Raw genomic sequence first — 24,411 nt, 5'->3', positions numbered from 1 at the left:
TTTTCTGACCCTTGCGGCTTGCTAAAGCTTCTACATTCGGTTTCTGCTGTCGTTCGTAATGATGCTTGACGTGCTGGCAGGCCATTCTTAGAGATTAGAGACACCGCGGGGGCTCAGTGGCTTTCGCGTTTGGTTGTTGGTCATAAAGCCGCTGGTTCGATCACGGTCGTCGCAGCCGCATTTGGATCGCGCCGAAATACAAAAATGCCCGTATTTTGTGCGATGTCAAAGCACATTAAAGAATCCCAAGTGGTCCAAATAATCCGCAGGCCTGCACTGCGGCGTCCCTCATTTGTCAGTTCGGGACATTAAAGCCCACAATGTACAATATATTTCCCTAAAGATGCCCTTCATCTCTCTAATGCCTCCAAGCCTTGAGAGTATTGAAAATAAATCAATTCATTAATTAAAATTATTCTCACAATCATCTCCTAAAGAGAGCAGTTTTGAAAACCCTCTACAGTGCATCTTCATGTTTCTGACGCATAGTTTACTTCTCCTAAAATATTAAAGGAATGATATCTAAATTCACATTTATTAGTGGCAATCATGAGTGCAATAATAGCTAGATAAAACCAAGAACAGCGTCTTGGCATACCATTCGTCTTTTGCCACATACCACAAGTTGCCGTCGAGAAAAATTACATCACCAACATCTTATTTGGTCATGAGAAATTTTCAGCTGCTTTGTTGTCAACTAGAAGTGCAGTTGCATCCAAGAAAAAGCGGCCGATTCAAGCGTTCGTTCAAAACGAACGAAGTGTCAAGTGCTGGTAAAAACGTGCAAAGAGCTCAATTTCTGCCAGTGAGAAGATACGCTAATCCGAGCACAAGAGAAACAATTAATACAGTCCCGTTAATAGTGACATCTATTCCACGCGGCTCTTGTATTAAGGCTCAAATGGATGCCATAGAAATAGCAATAGGACGAAAAATGTGTGAACAGCAACTACACCAAGCGTCCACAGCGCGAAATTCACTTTAAAAAATACCCATTTGGTTAAGCTTCCTTTAAGAGAGCATTCTGAGCTGCTTTTCACCCGAAAAAGCGGTTTGAGTGAGTGAGTGAAAAACATTTATTGTCCAACAGAATGAGACTACCTCATCCAGATCTCCCCTGTCCTATACCCTCAGTTGAGGGAGGAGAATCAGGAGAGATCCAGCCGCATGGGGTAGTCGCGTCAGATGCTGGCCAGGATCTCTTGTATCCCGGCGGCCTCTTCAGCCAGTCGGACGGCGGTGAGCAGGAGCTCAGGGTCCGAGCTCCGGAGCAAGGTCTCCTAGGCGTCTCTACTATTAATGTTGTTTGCCCTGCCTGGGGATTGGCTACACTCCCATGTTATGTGGTCGAGGGACCCTCTCGCTCCACACTTCTTCCATTTATCGTCCTCTATTTCTGGAATGATATGTTTCCTTAGAATTGGGTGTGTGTAGACATCTGTTTGTAGACGCCTCCACGCCACCGCCTGCTGATTGTTGAGTGTTATGCTAGGCGGGGGAAAGTACCTGCGATGTTGTCTGTAATATTCTGTAACTTCCTGAGAGGAGATTAGTCGCCCTTCTCTCCCGTGATCAGCGAACGGTGGCCCGTCTTGTGCAGCTCGGTGGTAGAGATCTCGAGCCACCTCGTGGGCCCCCTCGTTGCCACGGACAGATTCGTGCGCGGGGGTCCAGATTATATTGATTGTTCTATTCAATGTCGCTTGTCTTAAAATTTTGGCAGCGAGGGGAGAGACTCTCCCTCTACTAAAATTTTGGACTGCAGCTTTGCTGTCGCTTATGACGTATTTAGCTTTGGAACCGACGCAAGCTAGTGCTATTGCGACCTCCTCCGCCGTCTCAGTGTTTGTCCCTAGGATAGTTGCGGCCTTAATGGGGCTACCCGCTCCGTTCACTACCGCGACGGTAGTGTACTGACTATGTCTATCGCCCGCTGCGTCTACATAGGCGACCTCTACCTGAGGCTTGTCACCGTAGGTGCGTCCTATCACCTCAGCCCGTTTTTGTCTTCTTTCCTTGTTTATTTCTGGGTGCATGTTCTTGGGTAAGAGGGGAATCCTGAGATTGCTCCTAATCTCCATGTCGATATCCTCCCTCTGTCTAGCTCCCCTGTCTGTTTTGAGTCTGACTTTGGCTAGTGTGGCTCTTCCCGCATATGTTATTCTGAGTCTCTCTAGCTGTGATGTATGGACTGCTTCTGCGAGCTCTGTAAGCGTGTTATGTATGCCCAGTGATAGGAGTTTTTCCGAGGATGTGCACATGGGCAGGCCTGGAGCTTTCTTAACGCACTTCCTTATGAGAGCGTCGATTTTGTTCCTCTGCTGCTGCTTTGAGATATAGGTACGGCGTGGCGTAGCTGACTCTACTTATTATGAAAGCTTGTATGAGCCTAAGAAGGTTTTTTCTTTCTGACCGCCTCTTTTGCTCGGGCGGTTTAAAACAAATATCCGCCCGAAAACCTGATATCCTCGGCAGATGTGCATTACCCTTTTGATTGCGTTTTCAATATTTGGAATAAAAATTTGCCGCATATTTGGAATAAAAATTTGCCGCTTACAAACCTTTCACACCAGCGGGAAGGTGAAACCAAAAATTTCGGGGAATGGTAGGTTTCGAGCGGTGCATAAAACCTAGCTTTCAACTGAGACTTTGGCTCCTTTAATCTCCATTACGCTTTTATTGCATATTTCAGCAAAATGTATTTCCTAATAAATGACAGCGAAGAGCTAACAGCATAAATATGCCTAGAAATACTGTGCGTTTGTGCGTTTACAAACCACTGCTTGTTTCGGCCAGATATTTCGGACAAAGACAATGAACACGAGTTCTCAAAACCAAACTTGCACTCAGTCATCGTTTAGAGTTAGGTCGATCCGTGAGTTTTCTGCAGCTGCCATGCGAAGACTAGTTCTGTACTAGCACTGAGATGAAGTAAAAATTCTGGTGTTTGTTGAGGGGAAAACATAGCTTTGTTCATATCATTGCTCTTTCCTTTTCGCAGCGCAATATTTTCCCGCCCATAGATTCTTCGTGTCCCTCGGTAAAAGGAAACAACATTCACGCACAAATACCTTCATGTATTCTCGCCACCGAGCAGAACTTTTAGTAAAAATTAATATGAACAAACGCCACCTTCTAAAGTCACTGGATTGCTGCAATTCAGTGCTGTGTCCAACAGGGATGTAGCTGTCGGCACGAGAGTGTTCCAGAGGTCATTCAGGCAGAGACAAGGAATTAAATAGGTAAAAACATTTCAAACATTCCTTAAACCTCAGGGCTTTGTTTCCTAACAGACCAAACATCATTGTAGAAGTACAGAAATTTTCGATTTAATCGATCAACATAAGTAATGCGGAAAAACGGTCTCTTTTTTTTTTACCAATGCAGATTCTACAAATATAGTCGCAGCGCTTCCGGAGCAAAAAAAAATGCAGTCTTCGCTCAATTCTGGCTGCAAATTACTTGCAAGACGAATCATACCCTTCCTGGCTTCCCGGTACATAAATCACGGTTCAAGGCTCTCGCCCTTCATTCAACGTCTTTCTTGCTGCTGCGTTCGGCTTGCTGTCGAGAAGCACGGCTAACTTTAGACGCTGTGGACAGCCGAGATGCGACGGACGGGCTACGAGTGCCGCGACGCTTAGGCTGCTGCCCGTCTTCCGCCGCGACCCGCTCCTCTGCAGCTTTAGAAACGAATTGGGTGTCACCAGGCCGCTGCTGTTCCACAGGCGGCGGTGGTTGCGCTGTAGACACTGCATCTTCTTTCTTGCTGGTCAGAGGTCCCTGATCTTCAGTGCCCGGGACTTCTTTGTACTTCTTTTTCTTCTTAGCAGCCTATCAACCCAGAAAGAGACATAGTTTGCTGTGAAACAAAACATTGAGACCAAGGGATACACTACGACCAAGCGATACGCAGCTCTGCAGGGGCTGAAGGCTTCTGCCTACTGCCGGCGTGTTTTTGAGCTTGTTGTTATGAACTACTAACACATAGGGAGCTGTAAATAGTATGCACTGCAAAGAAAAGCGACGGTTAAAGTATTTACAACGGACCCAGATCTCAGTGCACGTTCTCTGATATATGCAATTCAGATTAAACATTCTTGAGTGGAAGGAATCGCCATAAAACATTCAGCCAGAACACATGGTTTTACGGAATGCAGCCAACCACGACGCTAAGGGGGCGTCTGAAAGAGGGAGCTTTCAGTACACATTTCGAAAGCTTCGGAAAAAATAGGAATGTGTAATCTGATTATACAGGTTGTTTGAAGTAACTGGAAAAAAATATTTAAAAATCAGCGGCGCACTTGATCTGGGTGAAACCAATGACATTTTCTCCACGTGTGGTACTACTCGAGGCATTTTATTTATATCACCTTCACTGGGCTTACTGCACAGGATTTTACAACTGCAACAGATACCTCTGGGTCAAGTGCGTTTCGTTATGTAAGGGGTTACGAAAAAATCGATCCAGTTTTTGTTATGGCAACGCATATCCCATGTGGTCCTTTTTTTCGGCATTTAAAGAAAGCCTACGAAATATGAAAAAAAAATCACGTGGCTGCACTCATGCCCTTACCATATTCCAATGCTTCCAACCATCTTTTGAACCAACTAAACGTACGCGCTGACCGTGGCCAACTGAGCGACCACCGCTCAGTTCGACGGGCTGCACAATAATGAAAACAGGCTGCCTTGAAATGCGCTTCTTCACTACACTTCCGTCCTTTTCTGTTCTGCCTGTTCGATCGTTTAATCAAAGCTCCACCTAAATTGCCTTTCGGTGGCCTGCCTATCCATTATGGCATAAAATGGTATGCGCTTTGCGAGCAATGTGCTCGCGAACTTTCAAGAGTATGCTTAGTGCATCCAGCATCGGCCGTTCATTTAAAGGCAGTGAGCGCGCACGCTTTGTTAACTCAGAACGCCCTCGGCAGTGCTACATTACTCGCCTGAATTTACACGCCGGCCGCGAGACGCTGCAGTCTATGCTCCAATGTCCCCGTTTCCCACCGGTCCTGATGGTGCCTACGTCACGTACAAAATCAAGGACGTTGTCCTCCAGCGTAACGTCATCCTTTCACGCACAGTCTTGACCGTCACCTGCAACCACCCCCACCCTCCGATTCTGATCTTCGGTCTCTCTCTCCCAGTTCTACCCTGTGGCATCGCACTCGCTGAACTAGTTCCTTTGGCCGGATGCACAGTTTCTGCTCTCACAGCTGAACCTAACTCTGGGCACAATGATCTTCCCCGCTCGGCGGCTTCACGCCCGGACCCTACTTCTGCAATGATCGCAGCGCATTTGCCACCTGACCTTGCCAACGCCCTCTGAGCACTTTTAGCGTCCTAAAATGACGTCTTAAATTTCGGAAATCGTCCTCTCTTCCAAACTACTGTCGTACTCCATCACATCAATACGGGTGATGGCAGCACTATAAGCAGAAGGCCTTATCGTGTCCCTCTTCCTGAGCGTCATGTCATCCAGACAGAGGTGGACAAGACGCTGGCTAACAACATCATCGAGCTTTCTAGCAGCCCTTGGGCGTCCCCTGTGGTGTTGCTCAAAAAGAAAGATGGCAATGGGCGCTTCTGCGTAGAGTATCGCCATCTTAATCAGGTAACGAAAAAGACGTCTATCCTCTTGGCAGAACTTAAGACGCCCTCGACTGTGCACATGGTGCCAGCTATTTTTCTTCTATTGATCGCCGTTCTGGCTATTGGCAAATTGCTGATGACGAACAGGATCGTGAGAACACTGTCTGTGTCACCCCCGATGGCCGGTACCAATTTAGAGTTATTCAGAGTTTTGCCTTTCGGCCTCTGCAGTGCTCCTGTCACCTTCGAGCGCATGATGGACTCGCTCCTGTGTGGCTTTAAATAGACGACATGCTTGTGCGACCTAGATGACGTTTTCCTTTTCTCCACCACGTTCGAAAGCAGCCTACGCCATCTTGCTACCATCCGCGCTGTCTTCTTTTGCGCTGGTCTCCAAATGAACTCCAAGAAGTGCAACTTCAGATAGCGCCAAATTAAGGTCCTCGGCAACTTGGTCGATGCTTCTGGTGTAAACCCCGGCCCTCACAAATTTCTTCGCGTTCGTGAGTTCCCTACCCTCCCTTCCTCAAACGATGTGCGAAGTTTCCTCGGGCTCTGCTCGTATTTCCGCCGGTTTATCCCGAACTTCGCCGACGCGGCCGGTCCCCTTACCACCCTCCTGAAGAAAGATGAGCCTTTCTCCTGGGGCGTTGCCCATGCTCGCTCCTTCACGGCACTTGTTGCGGCCCTCACTGCTCCACCTATGCTGGCCCATGTAAACCCATCTGCTTCTGCGGAACCTCGCACAGACGCCATTGGCCATATTATAGCCGCCATCCTTGCGCAGCGCCAACACGAGCACTTTCGTGTGATTGCGTATACGCCAGCCGCCTGCTATCTTCCTCAGAACGTAACTATTCCATTACGGAGTGGGAGTGCCTTGCACTTGTTTTGGCGTTAATGAAATTCCGCCCTTATTTGTTCGGGAGGCTCTTCTGCGTAGTTACGGACCACCATGCCTTGTGTTGGAAGACCCTACAGGCCGTCTGCATTGCTGGGTTTTGCGCTTGCAGGACTACACATTTACTGTTGTCTACAAGTCCGCCTAGATGCACCAAGACGCTAACTGTTCAGCCCGCCATCATGTCGATTCGCCTGATTCCCACACCTGCAATACCGACGATTGTCGTTTGTCCGTATCAGACTTTTTACACATCGGTGACGAGCAGCACCGTGATCCGCCTCTGCTCCTCATAGTCGACATCCTCCGCAGCGACCCTTCCGATCCTGTTCTGCGCCTGTTCATGCAGCATCATGATACTCTGTACCGACGCAATATGAACCCAGATGGAGCTGACCTGTTGCTCGTCGTCCCGACACACCTCCGCTCCACAGTACGTGCCCAACTTCTTGACGCTCCTACTACAGGCCACCTCGGCGTGTCACGCACCTACGACAGCGTGCGCAGGCGGTTCTTCTGGCGTGACCTTTGCCGCTCTGTCCTCGGGTATGTTGCTGCTTGCGATCAATGTCAGCGCCGAAAAACACACCCACTTCAACCTAGTGGCCAGCTTCAGCCCCTCGACATTCCGACTGACACATTTTTTCGTGTTGGTCTCGACCTGCGTAGTCCTTTCCCCACATCAGCTTCCGGGAACAAGTGGATTGCCAATGCGACCCATTACCCTACCCGATCACGCGCGCTATCCCGACTAGCTGTGCCTCCGATGTCACTGACTTTCTTCTCCATGACGCCGTCCCACTTCATGGCGGTCCTCCTCAACTGCTTACGGATCGCGGCCCCTGCTTTCTTTATAAAGTGGTCCACGATCTTCTGCGCTCATGCTCCATCCGCCACAAGTTCACGACGGCCTACCATCCTCAAAGCAACGGCCTTACTGCGCGCTTTAACCGCACCCTGACGGACATGCTCTCTATGTACAGTCGGGGACAAAAGTCTCCGGACCACGTGTTCCTCTAACGAAGCCGATAGCTTTGCTATTAGTCGGCGGCTGGAGACCCACTTGTGGAGCTAAAAGTTAAATTTTGGTTCTTTCATCTCCACAAGTGCGGTCTCCAGCCGCTGTCTGATAGTAGAGCTATAAGCTTCGCTTGAGGAACACGTGGTCCGGAGACTTTTGTCCCCGACTGTATGTCTCAGACATTCGCCTACAATTCCACATGTCATGATACCACCGGTTACTCCCCCTTCTACCTGCATCTTGGCCGCAACCCATTGCTATCTTTTGACAGCTTATTGCCTCATAATCCTTCTACCAGCAGTTACGCTTGTGAGGCCATTGCCCGTGCTGACGCCTCCCGGCAAATCACTCAGGATCATCTCGAAGCTACTCAGCTCGCTCTAAAACGTCGTTACGACCTTCATCACCGTGACGCCCACTACCCTACCGGCTCCCTCGTACTTCTCTGCCTCTCTGCCTCTCTGCGCGCCGTGTGGGCCTGTGTGAAAAGCTACTGCCTCGTTACGTGGGTTTTTACGGCGTCTTGAGGCAACTGAGCAATGTAATCTGCGAAATCACGCCCCTGCACCCCCACACTCCTCCCGCGAACCCCACCACGCACGTCGTGCACGTCGCCCGGCTCAGCCCTACCACTTAAACCCACCACGCTAAGACGCCCACGGACTGTGCTTCCTTCCGTGGGGCAGAGGGGGTAATGTTACGGTGCGCAGTCGCGAGGCGAAGAGGACGCTGTTTTGACGCTGGGCACCTGAAGACGGCGAGGACGCTGCAGTTAGTACTTGGGGTGACATGGTTTGGTGTGCCTTCTGACTGCGGCCTGCTGCGCCTGTTGCTGAGCTAACCCCCGTAATAATATGGCAGCGCAAGAGCGCAATCACGCAGCTTTTTTCATTTTTCGAGGTGTGGCGACCAACGAAGACAAAGCCAGGAGCCGCCTGCAGGAAAATGAAGAGAAAAACGAAGCGCCGTGGTGACGCACGAGACCGCTGCGGCGGTTGGACAGGCAGTCTTTTGTGTTGCCCACTCCTTTGCTTTTGGTGAATTCTGTCCCCTGTTTTATTTGAGTTGAAACCCGCTTCAAAGGGCTGCTTTAAATGGCGTTAGAAAAGGACCACGTAGAAGACACATTGCTACAAAAAACTAAGTAGTTCGTTTGGCAATTCACTCTACAGCTTAAAGAAGCACATGTCATCCTAAAGTGAATTACAAAATTTTTTCATATCTAATCATTGCTCATTGCCGAATTCAGCGCATTTTAAAAATAATCCGAGGACGCCACACGGTGGAAGCATCTTAAGTGCTGGCCTCACCCAGCTTCGTTCTTCAAGCTTTCTTCAAGTTTACACGATACTACGCAACGCGTAGCAAGGATTCCAAATAGGTTGCACGTCGATCACGCAGTCGCAGGTAAACGGGAAATAGCCAGAATTAGCAACGAGGGAAGCAGAAAACCGTGCAACTTCTTGCGGCAATTCTTCCGCTATTGCAAGCTTACACTCACGCGGGCGGCCCTTAAGTTGAACGTACAATGTGCCTCACTAGCTTTTGCGTGGTAATAGCAGCGTGGCGAGTCGCAATGCAATTTCAGTAACCGTACTCAGTCTGCACAGTGGCTCATTTCTGCTCCTCACTATTCCTTCTTCTGCAGTTTGGCGAAGTGAATGCTGGGATAATCGGCGATAGACGCCCAACGTGTGTGCGCTTTAATACAAGCATATTTTTTCTTCGTGCATTGTTTCTGTCCGCAGCCAGCACGCGACGTTGTGGTTTTGCTTTCCAGCTGCAGCGCTCGTGCCAAACATTGTAGGCCGTCTCAGCCTACAGCCACCAAGTTTTGAGACGAAGTATAAAACCGAAAGCAAAAAAGCTTCTTTACGAGAGCTAAGGCGTGCACCTGTCAATCAGGGCGCTTCACCAATGAAGTTCACTCGCACTCCGCCATAATGGCGTTGAGCCTGTTGCGTCGCCAAAGGCAACCGTGAGGAGCCTGGCTGCGTCAGAGAGCAGTAAGAGTAGGTTTCACTTTGATTTCCTCTTTCCGTGCCGTTAATACTACTACCATTTTGCAAACACGATATAAACGGAATAACTGGAGCAATACACTTATTAAGAATATATAAACGCCGTCAGAAGGCGCTTATAAGAAAGTCTTGCTAAGCGACATCGCTTATAACATGCCCTGTGTCTACAATGAGCTTTCTTCCAGTCGGCAGTGAGTGTTTTAAAGCTTTCTTTAAATTCCACATAGACCATGACGTGGGCGTGCACTAGGAAGCCCCTCGTAGAGCTCACGCCAGCTTCTCCTCTGATACCTGCTCATCGCTGTCGAGCAACAGGATCTGCTCGATGGACAAGTTTGTCGTCTCGGGTAGCAGAGCGAAGATCACTAGACCACCGGTGACGGTGATGCCGCTGTACACCCAGAGAGACAAGGCCAGCATCTTCGTCGTGGTGATGATGGCGAAAAAGTTGGCCGTCACGAAGGAGCCGGCCCAGTTAGCGGCGCACACAGTGCCGAACTCGAGTCCACTGCCCCGAAGCGGTGTCAGCTCGGCCGCTAATATCCAAGGTACTGGGCCCAAACCAGAGGAGAAGCCGGCCACAAAGATGGCCTGCGCGATTCAGAGGCAGAAAGTAGTCGGACTAAGAGTAGGAATGGCCTTTATCAAAATATACAGCCCAGCGAGTTCACTCCTGGAAGTTGGGGGGGGGGGGATGTTTTGCACATTCAGCTGCCCACACAACCCGGTAATGACATCAGAAAAAAAATGGCTGGCGGTTTATCACTGGTACTCATAAAATAGTGCGCGGATGTGCAGAAGCACTGGTTTTAGCTGGTGGACATCACCACCACGTACCTGAAAAGTACGAGTGGTGTCTACTGATACAGAGAGCCAGTTATGCGCGTCTTCTACTTCTACATCGTCAGTGCCAATTCACGCAGTGTACGCCGGCGGCCTATGCTCCGGTCCCGCGTTTGTTCAGCGAAGTTGTCAACTCCAGCCCGTATTCCTCTAGTGCCTTGTTTTTCCCACAACGTTGTCCGCGCCCACGCATGCAGCGCACATCAATCCGCAACTATTAGTTTGCTAGCAACATTAGCTTAGCAGCATTAGCATTAGCAACGTGGGGTTCATAATTTCTGCGCGGCATTTGGCATTCTCATACCTTCAATAGGAAGGTGACCGGGTTGTCAAGTTCCCGTAACGTCATCGTGGCCACTCCGGCGGCCTCGTCTTTCGGCACCATCCAAGTCGTCCTATCGCCACCCGCTGGTGTTTTCTCCGCGAGGAAATAGATGACGGCCAGCGAAGCGAGGCTGACCGAGCATACAAGAACGGACAAGCCTAACACCCGGCGCCGGCCTGCTATGTCCAGGAAGGGCGCAGCTCCGGCTGTCGCGACAGACTGCATCGCGTCAATGCGAAAACGCCATCAGTGACACTCACAAATCCCACCATATTTAAGAAATCACCACTGGTGTGGCGCCTTTCGGAATCATTTTATTTGACTCGGTACCATAGGAAGAAAGCTGCGTAAACGCCACTGGCGAAATTTGGCGCACAAGAGCTGCACAGCGCTAACTGTCTCAAGCCAGTCATAAGCACAGTGAGAGGTCTAAGAAAACTAGTGCCGTTCTCCAATGTCACTCCACACAACGTATCTGCTGCCAGCTACGCCAAAAGTAGTCGGTGAGCCCAACCTTCAAGAAACGAATTGTTCACTGGCGACTCTAGGTACCCGCAAAAGGAGCATTCTTCACGAGTACTGGATATTACGCTTTCCCGTCAGACCTTAAGGTACGTGCGATCAATGACACACCTTGATGTAATGTGAATTAAACGCTCTTCCCTTCTTATAGACCATATCAATTCACGAGTGCCATTCAATGCGTTTAGCTTTTTGATGCGAAACATTTAACGAATCACTAAAATTTAACATGGTGCTTTGAGCGTCCAAGTTCATATGTTCCTCTTAAAGTGGCACATTAGTTTCGTACAGCGCGAGCTGCTACGCCACACTTGCGCCAACGCTGCACTTGTCTGTGCTTTCTTTGGCACGAAGAAAGGAAGGGCTGTTTTGCCAAACTGTCTTTGGTCCACCTCCTCGCGAAATGAGGTATCTTGCTGTGTAAACGAAACCAGATAACATATGTGTAGACGCATTGCAGCGCAGGGCGCCGTACAAGTCTCAAGCATCTCACAGACTAGCGAACCACCCAAGATTATAACCATCCTATTAAGCGATAGTACTGGTGGATATTGCACTCTTCGGTTTAAACGTAAGGGCTTTGTAGCCTGCAAGCCAGCTCAGTGTTCAAAAAATAATAGACTCCACAAGTGTATGTCATGGGTTGTGTAACCGGTTATTGCAACACGATTAGCTGATTAAAAGTGATTTTAGAGGAAGAAAACATGAAATCGTGATGACTTTCGTGCATATAAGTAATCAGCACGGTTCTTCTATGAATTATTCGTGTTAAGGTACATGTATTGCCCTAAAGGATGGCACATACCACCTACTACCACTCGCGCATGTAAGCAGTGACGTGGAACTTTGTGAGGCTCTAGGCTAATTCACATTTAACCTTCAAAACAAGTGTAGCCCACGCTTCCCGTTAAGGTACGTCTTGTCAGCTCAACTTCGGGTCATTCTTCGCCGCCTTGTAGCCGGCGGGAGGAGCGGCCTATTCCGGCTCGGCACGCTAGGTTTTAGTTATTCGCGTGTTCAAAAAACACTTTCTGGCGTAAAATCGTCGTGATGCCTCAGTGTCATGGGAAAAAAACACAAAAACGAACGCCAGAAAATTTTGGGGGGTTCTGTTCTGTGTTTATTCTGGCTGGAAAGCCCGTACAGTGTAATTTTATTCTTTCTTGAATGAGTAAAACGACATGCCCAGCGATCGCTACCAATCAAGACCCGGAGGATTGGCAGGACACACTGCCACCATGGTCGTATGTTCGAAGCATTTCACCTGGAACGACTTCTTCATTCCCTGTAAGCATAACGTTGACGCAATGTCGCGTGACCATGTTTTAATCGTGGTTTGTTTATCTACCATCCCTGTGTCTGACAACTGAACTTGCTCTCGAGATTTCGCTGAGAGGTCGAGCTGTGTATGCGTTGCTATAATGGATGCTTGCCTTCTATGTGTAAGCCATGAGGTTAGCATTTAAGTATGCTCGAGCGGCAGACAATGCGTCACTCGGCAGGGCCATAGGTCGAAGCTGGGGTGTACACGGAACATCGTCAACGTAAACGTCGACAAGTAAGACATGAGCCAATCAGAGTGACAGACGCGCAGAGTACGTCACTTGGCATTGTTGCCAGGCTTTTTTTCATTTTTGAAACTCCGCCCCCACTGATTACTTCCATTTAACTCATTGATTTATTAACTTTTTCCGTAGAAAGAATTCGTGATAACGCAGTTTTTTTACAGAACATTCCTCGATTAAGTGGGTCATTTCTCCCGCCTCTCCTAACTCTACATAAAGAATATCTACGGGAGTATTGCGACCACAACATGGTAAGCAGCTATGCTATAGGACGGTAGGCGGCTTCTTTGAGCCAACACCGGTCCATATTGCTAATCTTGTTTCATCTGTGAAACTGCTTGCTGAGAGGATGGTGGGCTTGTTCCTAACAAGTGTGCGATGCATTTTTTTTGTATCAGTACCAGTTCCAGTGATACAGAATCCGGCATTATTGCTGGGCTCGTCGAAACTATCCCGCGAAAACTGTGTGTGTGTGTGCGCGCGTGCGCGCGCGTGTGTGTGAGTGTGTGTGTGTGTGTGTGTGTGTGTGTGTGTGTGTGTGTGTGTGTGTGTGTGTGTGTGTGTGTGTGTGCGTGTGTGCGCGCGCGCGCGTGTGTGTGTGTGCGCGCGTGCGCGTGTGCGCGTGTGCGTGTGTGCGCGCGTGTGTGTGCGTGTGCGTGTGTGTGTGAGTGTGTGCGTGTGTGTGTGTGTGCGCGTGTGTGTGTGCGTGCGCGTGTGTGCGTGTGTGCGTGTGTGCGTGTGTGCGTGCGTGCGTGCGTGCGTGCGTGTGTGTGTGTGTGTGTGTGTGTGTGTGTGTGTGTGTGTGTGTGTGTGTGTGTGTGCGTGCGTGCGTGCGTGCGCGCGCGCGCATAGCTGCGAAAGTTCCGAATACCACAAGTGAAAAACAATCGAATGCAATATGACCAGAATTTTTCACGGTGAGTGCAGATGAGCACAGCAAATATGAATGCTCCCGGCATAGTAATGATTGTAATATCTACTACACCGACGGCTAACGGTAGAATATCGACTGGAAACAAATTATTGCCCAACCGCCCCATTCAAGAAAGGCTCGGCAGAAGAAATCATGATGTTTTGCGGAATCAGCATGATGTTATGCTGGTTAATCACATACACCAAAGAGTGCATATTAAAGAGCACAAGACATCTAATCAGTAGCCGAGTTTCAAAAAAAATCGAAGAAATTTGCTTCTAAGAATTCAGCACTAAGGACAAGTGTCCAATTACGTCATGGTGGCCAAGCCACATGGAGCAAACTGTTCGACATGCTCTATTAGATTGCACATTTCTCGTCAGCATCCACTTTGTCTAAAATCTGGTCCTCGCCACTTTGCCTCCAGTGAACTTTTTTTGCTATCACTGCCAGAAAACTACATAAAACTTTGTTCCCTTACTGAAGGCAAGTCAACCAGTCCAGAAAAAACTGCGGTCAGGAGCATGGAAACTTGATTTTCATGAACTTTCGGATCACTTTAACGTGACTGAGCTGAGAAGCTACCAGCCCTGAAGTTTACCCTTGATATTATGGTAAATATTCCTGAACGTCCCTCGTGCGCCTCTCGAAACGACACCAGCCTCCCGTTAGTTTGACTGTGGGTTAGCAGGTATTAATGGCGCGGCCTTTGAGTTTATCTGTTTGAATTGCTGTTTTAGTTTCAATTTCAATTTCAATTTCATTTATTTTCCAGAAAATTCTGGCGGCTGCCTGGACTAAAAGCTGTAGGTATACAGCTTGACGAGGCCCAGGCAGCCGTTACAAGGCATAGGAGCAGATTTTGTTGAGAACATTGACATACACACAAAAAAATAAAAACGAACACATAGTCAGGTTACAGTTTTCACAAAAACAGGACATCCAGAAAGCACAAAATCATCAAAAAATTACAATAGGGAAATACAGAAAACATCTCTGCATAAGATACAAGGGAGCAGCTGTACTTGGGCGCGAATTATACGTCAGGAATTAATTTTGAAGAAATAATTCACGCAATGCTTTCTTAGTAGGGTTATTTATGTCTTTATATCTATTTAAAATTACTGGAAGATTGTGCTGTAATGCTTGGAACTTATCGTCAGTGCGAAAATGGGGAACAAACCAAGTGTCTGTGTTGCGAGTATTAACTGTGTGATCGTTCTGTTTCAATAGCGCAGTGCCTTCTATCATAGACCTAAAGGATGACGACAGATGAAATGAAAGAAATATTCGGAATTCATACATACTTTGAATGTTTAACACACTGAATGTTTCAAAAGCTTGCCGTGTGTGGCTTAGGTAATCAAGATTGGCAATGTGACGTATAGCTTTCTTTTGCAGAAGGTAAATTTTTTCTAGGTTGGCCTTAGTTGTTGTCAACCAGACTAATGAGCAATAGCTTACTTGCGAGACAAATAATGCATTATATATTTGTAACTTTATTCTACCAGGAAGGAACGCGCGGCAATGAGGAATTGCACCTGTTACCAACGAGAGGTTTTTTATTATCTTCTCAACATGCGAATCCCATCTAAGGTGTGAAGAAAAAGTTACACCTAGTATGGTGTGTTCGTGAACAATTTCAATTTCTTCACCACCACAAGTGATCTTTTTTTCTAGACGAAAATTTTTGTTTCTTGCACAAAATAACATAACTTTTGTTTTTGCAGGATTCATCTTTAGTAAATTAATATCAGACCATTCATGAAGCCGATTAAGAAGTTGATTGCACTTGGTGACTAGTTCATTCACATCAGGACCAGAGAACAAAATCGTGCAGTCATCAGCGTAAATAATGAATTTTAAACCTTGGTCAATGTTCACAATACTGTTTATGTAGACATTAAATAGCAGAGGGCCTAGTACACTTCCCTGGGGAATGCCTCTGATTATAGGTAGTAGAGATGATTGGTGGTTTCGAATACATACACACTGTTGCCTGTCAGCTAAGTAAGATTTTATTAACGATAAAGGGTTGCCACGAATCCCATAGACTGAGAGCTTATGAGTTAGGATACTATGATCAAGGGTATCAAAAGCCTTACTAAAGTCTATGAAGAGGCCAAGGGTTATTAGTTTCATTTGTATATTATGCTGCACGTGTTCCTTTAACCCCAATAAAGCTAGCTCAGTTGAACGTCCTTTTCTGAAGCCGAATTGTGCGTCAGAAATGAGATGATTCTTCTCAAAGAATCGGTTAAAACGATAGTGCAATATCCTTTCGAAACCTTTAGCAAACGTAGGTATTATTGATATTGGACGGTAATTTTTTGGTAAGTTTTTATCGCCTCCTTTATATATAACTGACACTCTAGACTTCTTCATTGCAGCGGGAAAATCTCCCGATTCAATAGATAGGTTGAAAATATATGTAAGTGGAGCAGTTATGTACTCTAAAATATACTTAATGGGTTTAATTTGGATATTATCAACATCAAGCGCTTTACTATTGTTCGGGGACATAAACGTTCTGTACACTTCTGCCTGATCTGTTGGCTGAAGAAATATACTTTCAGCCCGTGAGTGTCCTATATCTTCGCTAGTTATGTAACTGCTAGCGTGTGCAGAAGATCCGATGAAATGTTTATTGAAAAAGTCGGCAAGAGCACGACCGGTAACTCGGTGGTTTCTATAAATCATTTGATCAGGGAGTGCATCTTTTTTATCTCTTCCTAGTGCACTATTTATTACTCTCCACGCTGCAGCTGGTTGGTGTCTATAGATGTTTACAAAAAGTTTTTCATAGTAAGCAACCTTTGCTCGTCGGAGATCAGCATTTAATTTATTTCCGGCAGTTTTGAATTTTTTTAACGCCTCAGGACTTCGCATTTTCAGAAATGTATGAAAAAGAGCATTTTTCTTCTTTATAGCTTTTAAATGATTATGGGTCACCCAAGGTTTTCTTATCTTTTTTGATACCTTAAAGGTTTTTATTGGGAAGTGTTTGGAATAGATTTGAGAAATAATTTCAAGAAAACTTAAATACGCCTCACTGGCATTCGCTTTGCAATACACCGAAGACCAGTTTTGTTGGCTAATGTCATGCTGAAACGCCCTCAGAGAATCATCAGTCATATGCTGGACAGTTATCTCCTCAGAGGTACTTTTCACTTTCATTACAGGGTCACAAAACATAAAAATTGGGCAATGATCACTGATGTCAGATATTACTGTGCCAGCACTGTGAATCGAGGTTTCAGAGTTGACAATGAACAAATCCAGTGCAGATGAAGTGGGTAAAGTGACACGGGTTGGTGTATTAATCACGCTTATGATACCCAGAGAATGAATACGAGTTGTAAAGTCATCAACATTTGGAGTATTAAGCAAAGTATTTATATTGAAGTCTCCTCCACAAGTTAACTGAAAGTTATTGCTTCGAACATACTCCAGGAGCCGATCAAAAAAATTCAAAAAACGGCACGAAGTTTCCTTCAGGTGGACGATAAATAACAGTTATAATTTCCAAGTTATTTCTTACAGTGAGAAACTCATATTCATTCGTAACCTTGCAAAATTCCGGAAGAAGTTCGCACTTTGTACACAACTGTACATAAATCGCAACACCACCACCACGTCGAATTTAACGATTCATGAAAAAATTATTATACCCATCAAGATGAAGCATATCGCAGCCTTCATAGTACCAGGTTTCAGTCATCATGATTATGCTGAATTTAAAAGAAAATTGACTTAATAAACAAATAATGTCATCGTGCTTTCCATGAGCAGAACGAGCATTAAAGTGTAATACTGTTTTTAGAGAACGTTGCTGTGGTCGAATGCGTTGCGGTAGGACGAAGCTGTGATACTCCATTTTGATTTGATTAAAGTGTGTCTAGGCAATAGCAACAAAATCACGGATTTGACTCAATCTTTCGAAGGTCAGCCTCACAAGTTATTTGTATAGCATCCGAGGTGTCGGACTTCTTAGCAAAGATTTTCCCATTGAAAGTCCACACTGACTTCCAGTTGTGAGCATACTTCCTCTTTACAGCCATACCCAGGAGTCTTTTCAGGGCCGGACAAAGGTGCTCATTAATGTATATTGCTGCCGTGTTTTCAATCCAAATGTCGTCATTTGTTAGACGTGCCTTTTTCCCTTTCCTCAGTGCGCTATCACGTTTTGCTCGAGACTTGAACTGAACGACAAGAATGCTCTTGTCAGGATTTTTAGTAGGAACTCTGTGGCAACATTCAATGTCATTTTCAATGATTGGCTCATCAATCTTCTCTCCAATTTTAGTGACAATCTGCAACACATTTTCATCATCATGTTTCTCAACACCATGAATTTCTATGTTTGTGTTTCTAGAGTATTGCTCCATGAGGACCATACGTTTCACAAGTTAATCTTGATTTTTCTCTAGTGACGTGCACCTCGCGTGAAGCTTCCGATTCTGTTCTTCAAGCTTAACATTTTTCAAAATTTCAGCCTCAAGTTTCTTTGTTAGCTCATCTAAAAAGTCATGGGCAAAGTCAAGGCTTTTTGTCATGTTTCGTTGTTCAGTCTTTAGGTCTCTGATTTCATTTCGAAGCTCTCTTTCGATACGCTCCCGTGATGCTTTCACCTCCTGTTTGTACTCTTCCTTTATCTTGGCTAGTTCAGCCTTCAGTTCCTCTTTAAGTTTGGCTATGTCTTTCGCCATGTGGTTGAAAACAAGTCAATGCAAACAGCGCAAACACAAAATGAACGGGAACAGAGCGCACCAACTGGCAGCAGCGACGACGTCAGAAAAGCAGCACAGGCAAAATAAAATTGATACAGTTTTTACACTAACCTGCAGCAAAACGCAGAGACACAGTAAGTTGGTGCTCGCCGTTTATCGTCGCCGCTGCCAAGTGAGGCCGAAGGCGATGGGTCGCTGTCTTTATAGCTTGCGTCCGGTGACGTCAGGAGTCAGGTGAAACCGCCGCCGATAGCCGCAACCGCTGAAGGAAAAACCGCCCCTTTTAGCCGGTAAGGGCAAGCCAACGCTTGCCAGGCTCGTGCAGTCCGCTCGCTGGTTTAGGGCGCAAAGTTCAGACGGTGGAAGGCAATCTGCAGCAAAACGCAGAGACACAGTAAGTTGGTGCTCGCCGTTTATCGTCGCCGCTGCCAAGTGAGGCCGAAGGCGACGGGTCGCTGTCTTTATAGCTTGCGTCCGGTGACGTCAGGAGTCAGGTGAAACCGCCGCCGATAGCCGCAACCGCTGAAGGAAAAACCGCCCCTTCTAGCCGGTAAGGGCAAGCCAACGCTTGCGAGGCTCGTGCAGCCCGCTCGCTGGTTTAGGGCGCAAAGTTCAGACGATGGAAGGCAATCTGCAGCAAAACGCAGAGACACAGTAAGTTGGTGCTCGCCGTTTATCCTCGCCGCTGCCAAGTGAGGCCGAAGGCGATGGGTCGCTGTCTTTATAGCTTGCGTCCGATGACGTCAGGAGTCAGGTGAAACCGCCGCCGATAGCCGCAACCGCTGAAGGAAAAACCGCCCCTTTTAGCCGGTAAGGGCAAGCCAACGCTTGCCAGGCTCGTGCAGTCCGCTCGCTGGTTTAGGGCGCAAAGTTCAGACGGTGGAAGGCAATCTGCAGCAAAACGCAGAGACACAGTAAGTTGGTGCTCGCCGTTTATCGTCGCCGCTGCCAAGTGAGGCCGAAGGCGACGGGTCGCTGTCTTTATAGCTTGCGTCCGGTGACGTCAGGAGTCAGGTGAAACCGCCGCCGATAGCCGCAACCGCTGAAGGAAAAACCGCCCCTTCTAGCCGGTAAGGGCAAGCCAACGCTTGCGAGGCTCGTGCAGTCCGCTCGCTGGTTTAGGGCGCAAAGTTCAGACGATGGAAGGCAATCTGCAGCAAAACGCAGAGACACAGTAAGTTGGTGCTCGCCGTTTATCGTCGCCGCTGCCAAGTGAGGCCGAAGGCGATGGGTCGCTGTCTTTATAGCTTGAGTCCGGTGACGTCAGGAGTCAGGTGAAACCGCCGCCGATAGCCGCAACCGCTGAAGGAAAAACCGCCCCTTTTAGCCGGTAAGGGCAAGCCAACGCTTGCCAGGCTCGTGCAGTCCGCTCGCTGGTTTAGGGCGCAAAGTTCAGACGGTGGAAGGCAATCTGCAGCAAAACGCAGAGACACAGTAAGTTGGTGCTCGCCGTTTATCGTCGCCGCTGCCAAGTTCGTCATTGCTGCTTCAAGCAGCCGCTAACTCTTAACTATCCTCAAACAGTGCAGCCAGTTGTTGCAGCCAGACGTGCAGCCAGTTATTGCCACAATAAACAAAATCAAAGAGTTTCCACCCAACTCTAATACCACGGCTCCGCAATTCGTCAGGCGTGTCGCCATAAAGCGTACTTGCCCGCGGTGGCTCAGTGGTTATGGTGCTCGGCTGCTGACCCGAAAGACGCGGGTTCGATCCCGGCCGCGCCGGTTGAATTTCTTTGGAGGAGAAATTCTAGAGGCCCGTGTACTGTGTGATGTCAGTGCACGTTAAAGGACCACAGGTGGTCGAAATTTCCGGAGCCCTCCAATACGCCGGCTCTCATAGCCTTAGTCGCTTTGGGACGTTAAACCCCATCAATCAAATCAAATCATAAAGCGTACTTGCAGCAGGGCGAGCATTACGATGTTGTCCATGGACGCCAGGCTGAACTCTGGTCCGGGCTCCATTCTAGTGGCCGATATGATGATGCTGTTGATGCCGCTCATCTGCTGGGTGACCATCACAAGCAGCGCCAAGAAGTAGTGTGGCAAAGGAGTCCGGAACTTAGGAAAGATGGCCTGGGTAGCGTCGAACTCGACTTCGGCCTGAGGACAAGCATAAATTTGCCCGCAACTGTTCACGCAATTGTCTAGGAAGCTTTCGAGACAGCAGTTTGACAATAATCCGGGCACTGCTGGCCATTTGTGTTGATTTTACTTGCGCCGTGCACGACACACAGGGACAGGGTACAAATAACGACATGTATTGGGCTGAAATAGAATCGACATTTGAGCCAGTTGGTATAGCATCATGGAAAAAATACCGCACTCAGGACAGCGGACAACGAAGGCCAAACAACACAAGCGCTGACTCGCAACTGGGCGTTTATACAAAAACGCGTAAAAAAAGAAAGTGTAAGGTTAAAGAAGAAGATGCGTCCGATGACTGAAAAGACGAAGAGCAGGTGGCAGTGTTCTCGCGAGTTTTGCCAGCGCTGCGCTTGTGTGCGATTCCTGACAACCTACTTTCGCCGAAACTACAGCTCCGAAGGCCGCAAGTGGCTGCTCGTTATTCCCTGTCACTTACGCTCGGAGATATGTGCATATTTCCATGCTGCCCGCCCCCCCACAGCGGTCACGTGGGTGTTTTCGAGACCTATGCCCGCATACGGCTGCGCTATTACTGGCGCGGAATGTACACCATCATGAAGTACGTGCGCTCATTCCTCCCCTGCCAACGTCGCCAGACACCACCCCATTGTTCCGCTGCAAAACTGCAGCCGTTATCATGCCCTTCACGCCCATTCGACCGCGTTGGCATTCATTTATACGGTCCGCGCTTCCATACACTGCAGCCGGCAGCCAAAACTTCTACAGTCGCCAGTAAGCCAGATACGCTGGTCAGTACACGTTTCAAGGGGGGTAAGTGGCCCCTTGGCTTCTTCCATCACCTGAGACTTGGTGGCGCGGACTCCGAGGAGAGCTTCGTGGGCCCGCTGTCTGTGTCTCCTCTGGAGCAGCCATCGCGGCGACTCCATCAGCAGCCAGCCGGCGGGTAGCAGCAGCAACGCAGTGGGCAGCGCGCAGCACACAGCCAGCCAGGCCCAGTCCAGGAAGCGGCCAACGGTGTACGCATACAGCATCCCTAGCGTGATCGCCAACTGGTGCACGGCGCCCTGCGCACAATGGAAGTGCGCTGATCGGCATCCGTACTTCCCCTATTCCATATCGAGACAAAGAACGTTAATGTTGGTCGGGCGACAAAGCAGAGTTGGAGAACAGACTACAAAGCACGCTATGAGAACTACTTGGATATGTGACGTTCTGTTGCTTGATGCACGTACCGGCTTTACCAGGACTACCCAGTCGGCTGTTACCGCTTTACATGCCATCAGGACACATTTTGTCGCCCAGGGGAGGATAGCGATGACGCAGGTTCCCGTCATGCAGGTTGTCTTCAGCCAACGAAGTTTGGCGGCCACAGAGTTGTCTCCTAGCAATGACGATGCGCTTTCTTGTTTTGTGCTCTTTTTTTGTGTGTGGAGTTTCAGCCTCAGATAATGTGGTTTTTGTAATCAAAGACTGAATTTACTGCCAACTTTTCCACCATCTTTTCCGACATCTTTTACGGCAAGCAAGCAAAGCCAATTGTCCACAGGCATATTTCATGTCAAGAGAAGGCAGGGAAACCAATTGTTCTAGGGCGTGGTAATAAAGACAAGAAAATAAAAAGAAGATGCATGAGCCCTTGTGCCATTCTGCTTAGTACATACGAACTTTTTCAGTCTGTAAAGTTATAACGAAGTCCGACTGCACAGGAGTCCGCCCACGTTCCTCTGCTGGTGTGGGAAACCAACTCTGTTTGGGCGTGGTTATAAAGACAAGTACATGGATGATGCACGAGCCCTGGCGTCTTTCTGGTCAGTACATATGGTCTTCTCCTGTCTGTAAAGTAATAATAAAGTCCATCCGCACAGGAGTCCGCCCATGGTCCTCTGCCGGCGTCTTCCGTCTAGCTAACAAACGTGCGACAGGACGTTCAATCAGCAATACCTTGCTTTGAGTGTTGTAACGTATATGCCGGGTGCTAGTGAACTGTGTTCACTCTTTGCCACGCTGAAAATAACCTGTATTACTATATTTCAACCCTGCGATGACGTATAACAGCCTGGGCCGCGTTCTCCCTCAACCAACTGTTGATTATTAGTCGCTGGGTAGTGCTTCGATGTTACGAAACTGGTTAGTACGTTTCTAAGCCAAATATATTGCTAAGCCATCACCACAGATCGTCTCTCTATGGGGCTTACGTCGGTTCCACGGTCGCTGACCACAGCCAACTCTGCGATGTGCGCGGGCACGACGAGCGACACCAGACCGGTGAAGAGGCCGTTGACGAAGCGCGCCACAAGGAACTCGTAAAGGTGGCGCGCCCAGACTACGGTCATCCATGAGGCGAACAGGCCGACGGCGGCAATCACCAGGCTCCAGCGGCGGCCGCAGCGCTGTGTTAGTAGCGCCCCTCCCAGCGAACCAAACACGGCGCCCAGGGTCATCAGCGAACCAAACCTAGACACGACGCAGGTATCTCAGACCGGCTTGTACAATAAATATTTGCCGCCCGCTTACCGCTTGCATGTGCAGAGATACAGCGAACAAAGACCAGAAGTATGGAGCAGTTTTTTTTTAATATGTATCCCTTTCAGCTGACACTGCTGTTTCTTTTTTATTGAGAGCAGCGCCGTGCTTCGCCTCGATGAATTACAAAATGTGCATTGTTGATAATCGTACACAGCAGATTAAGCATGATGGTAGGGTATAAAGGGCTAAAATTATTCGATGCATTGACAGTTATCTCCTTCTGCATTATAGCCTGATCATGCTCCAATGACCAAGCACAAAAGTATTTTGAAGAAAGAGAAGGCCGCACCACTTTTAACAGAGGAGGCATAAGCAGAGTTTCAATGAACCTCACAGGCTGAAAACTGTCAAACGAGACTGGTTGTACCTATGACCAGAGTACAACAGCTGCTTCATTTTCTTACAGCGCGAAGCTAAGTCAGGCTTTAAAAATTGGAGGAGTCATTTATTGATCCACACTTGTGCACAAGAACTTCAACTGGCGTAGTTATTGTAGGAGAGCATTACCAGCGGTTCCAATCGATACTTTCAAGGAACAGTAACTGTGCTCACCAGAATATCTGCCTGTGGGTGATTTCCAAGGTGCCTTGGTTGCTAGCTAAGTCCAGGCTGCGACCGGCAGGGAGCGAGTAACCGAGTGCGGTGCCCATGCACAGCGAGCCGGCCCAGCACGGAGCAAGCGACCTCAGCCGCATGCGGAAGGCTACGTCGCCGAGCTTGTCTCCGAGGCCCGGATTCGCTAGCTCTGTGGCCAGAAGACGATCCAAGTCGACCTTGGTGCCCCGCGGCAGCTTCTCGGCTAAAATGGACAGCCTGGAGCGGTTGTCGCGGATGTTGTTGGGCTCAGCCGCAGCGTCGAGGGGTGCTGCTTTGTCTTGCATGCTATCTTTCCGGCTAAACCACGATGCTGTAGCTGGTAAGCGACTCCCTGAAAGATGCTGATCTTGGTACTGAGCAAACCGAAACTCACACGCGTATGAATTCTCGGGAGGCTCTGGGTATCAGAGGCTGTGAATGAACACGCTGCGGCAAGGAGGACGCTTCTTCTTCGTCTTTGTTGCTATCTTCAAAGGGAAAATGGCACATACCCGCAGTAGGGCATTGGTAATGACTAGGGCGGCTAAGTCCAGATAATTGGAAACATTCTTCGAAATATAACCGAAACTAACGAATGACTTGAAAAAGTAACAGTTTGAGTAATAAACAGGGTGTGACACGCAACATAAGATAAGGCCTAAAAAAAAATAGGCAGACACACTTAAGAGCCGTTCTACGATCGTTTTTCTGTGTCTTCCGCATGGCACGCGGACGACAGACCGCACAGTCCAGACAATAGTCGCC

The 24,411-nt window shown here is 48.1% G+C and overlaps 1 protein-coding gene across 1 annotated transcript; it reads right to left on the bottom strand.

The window, feature by feature from the left end:
- Positions 1 to 9,805: 9,805 nt before the first annotated feature.
- On the bottom strand, positions 9,806 to 23,951 carry LOC149362518 (solute carrier family 2, facilitated glucose transporter member 8-like). The gene is made up of 6 exons (XM_089568321.1): positions 23,623 to 23,951; positions 22,740 to 22,998; positions 21,384 to 21,608; positions 20,335 to 20,538; positions 10,686 to 10,925; positions 9,806 to 10,129 (listed from the first exon to the last, which is right to left on the bottom strand). The coding sequence occupies exons 1-6, from the start codon at positions 23,949 to 23,951 to the stop codon at positions 9,806 to 9,808; spliced, it is 1,581 nt and encodes a 526-aa protein (XP_089424447.1).
- Positions 23,952 to 24,411: the final 460 nt, after the last annotated feature.

Source organism: Amblyomma mixtum, chromosome 2 (genome assembly GCF_055824585.1).
Source record: "Amblyomma mixtum isolate Tamu chromosome 2, ASM5582458v1, whole genome shotgun sequence".
Lineage (NCBI taxonomy): Eukaryota > Metazoa > Arthropoda > Arachnida > Ixodida > Ixodidae > Amblyomma > Amblyomma mixtum.
This window is presented reverse-complemented; position numbering and strand designations above follow the sequence as displayed.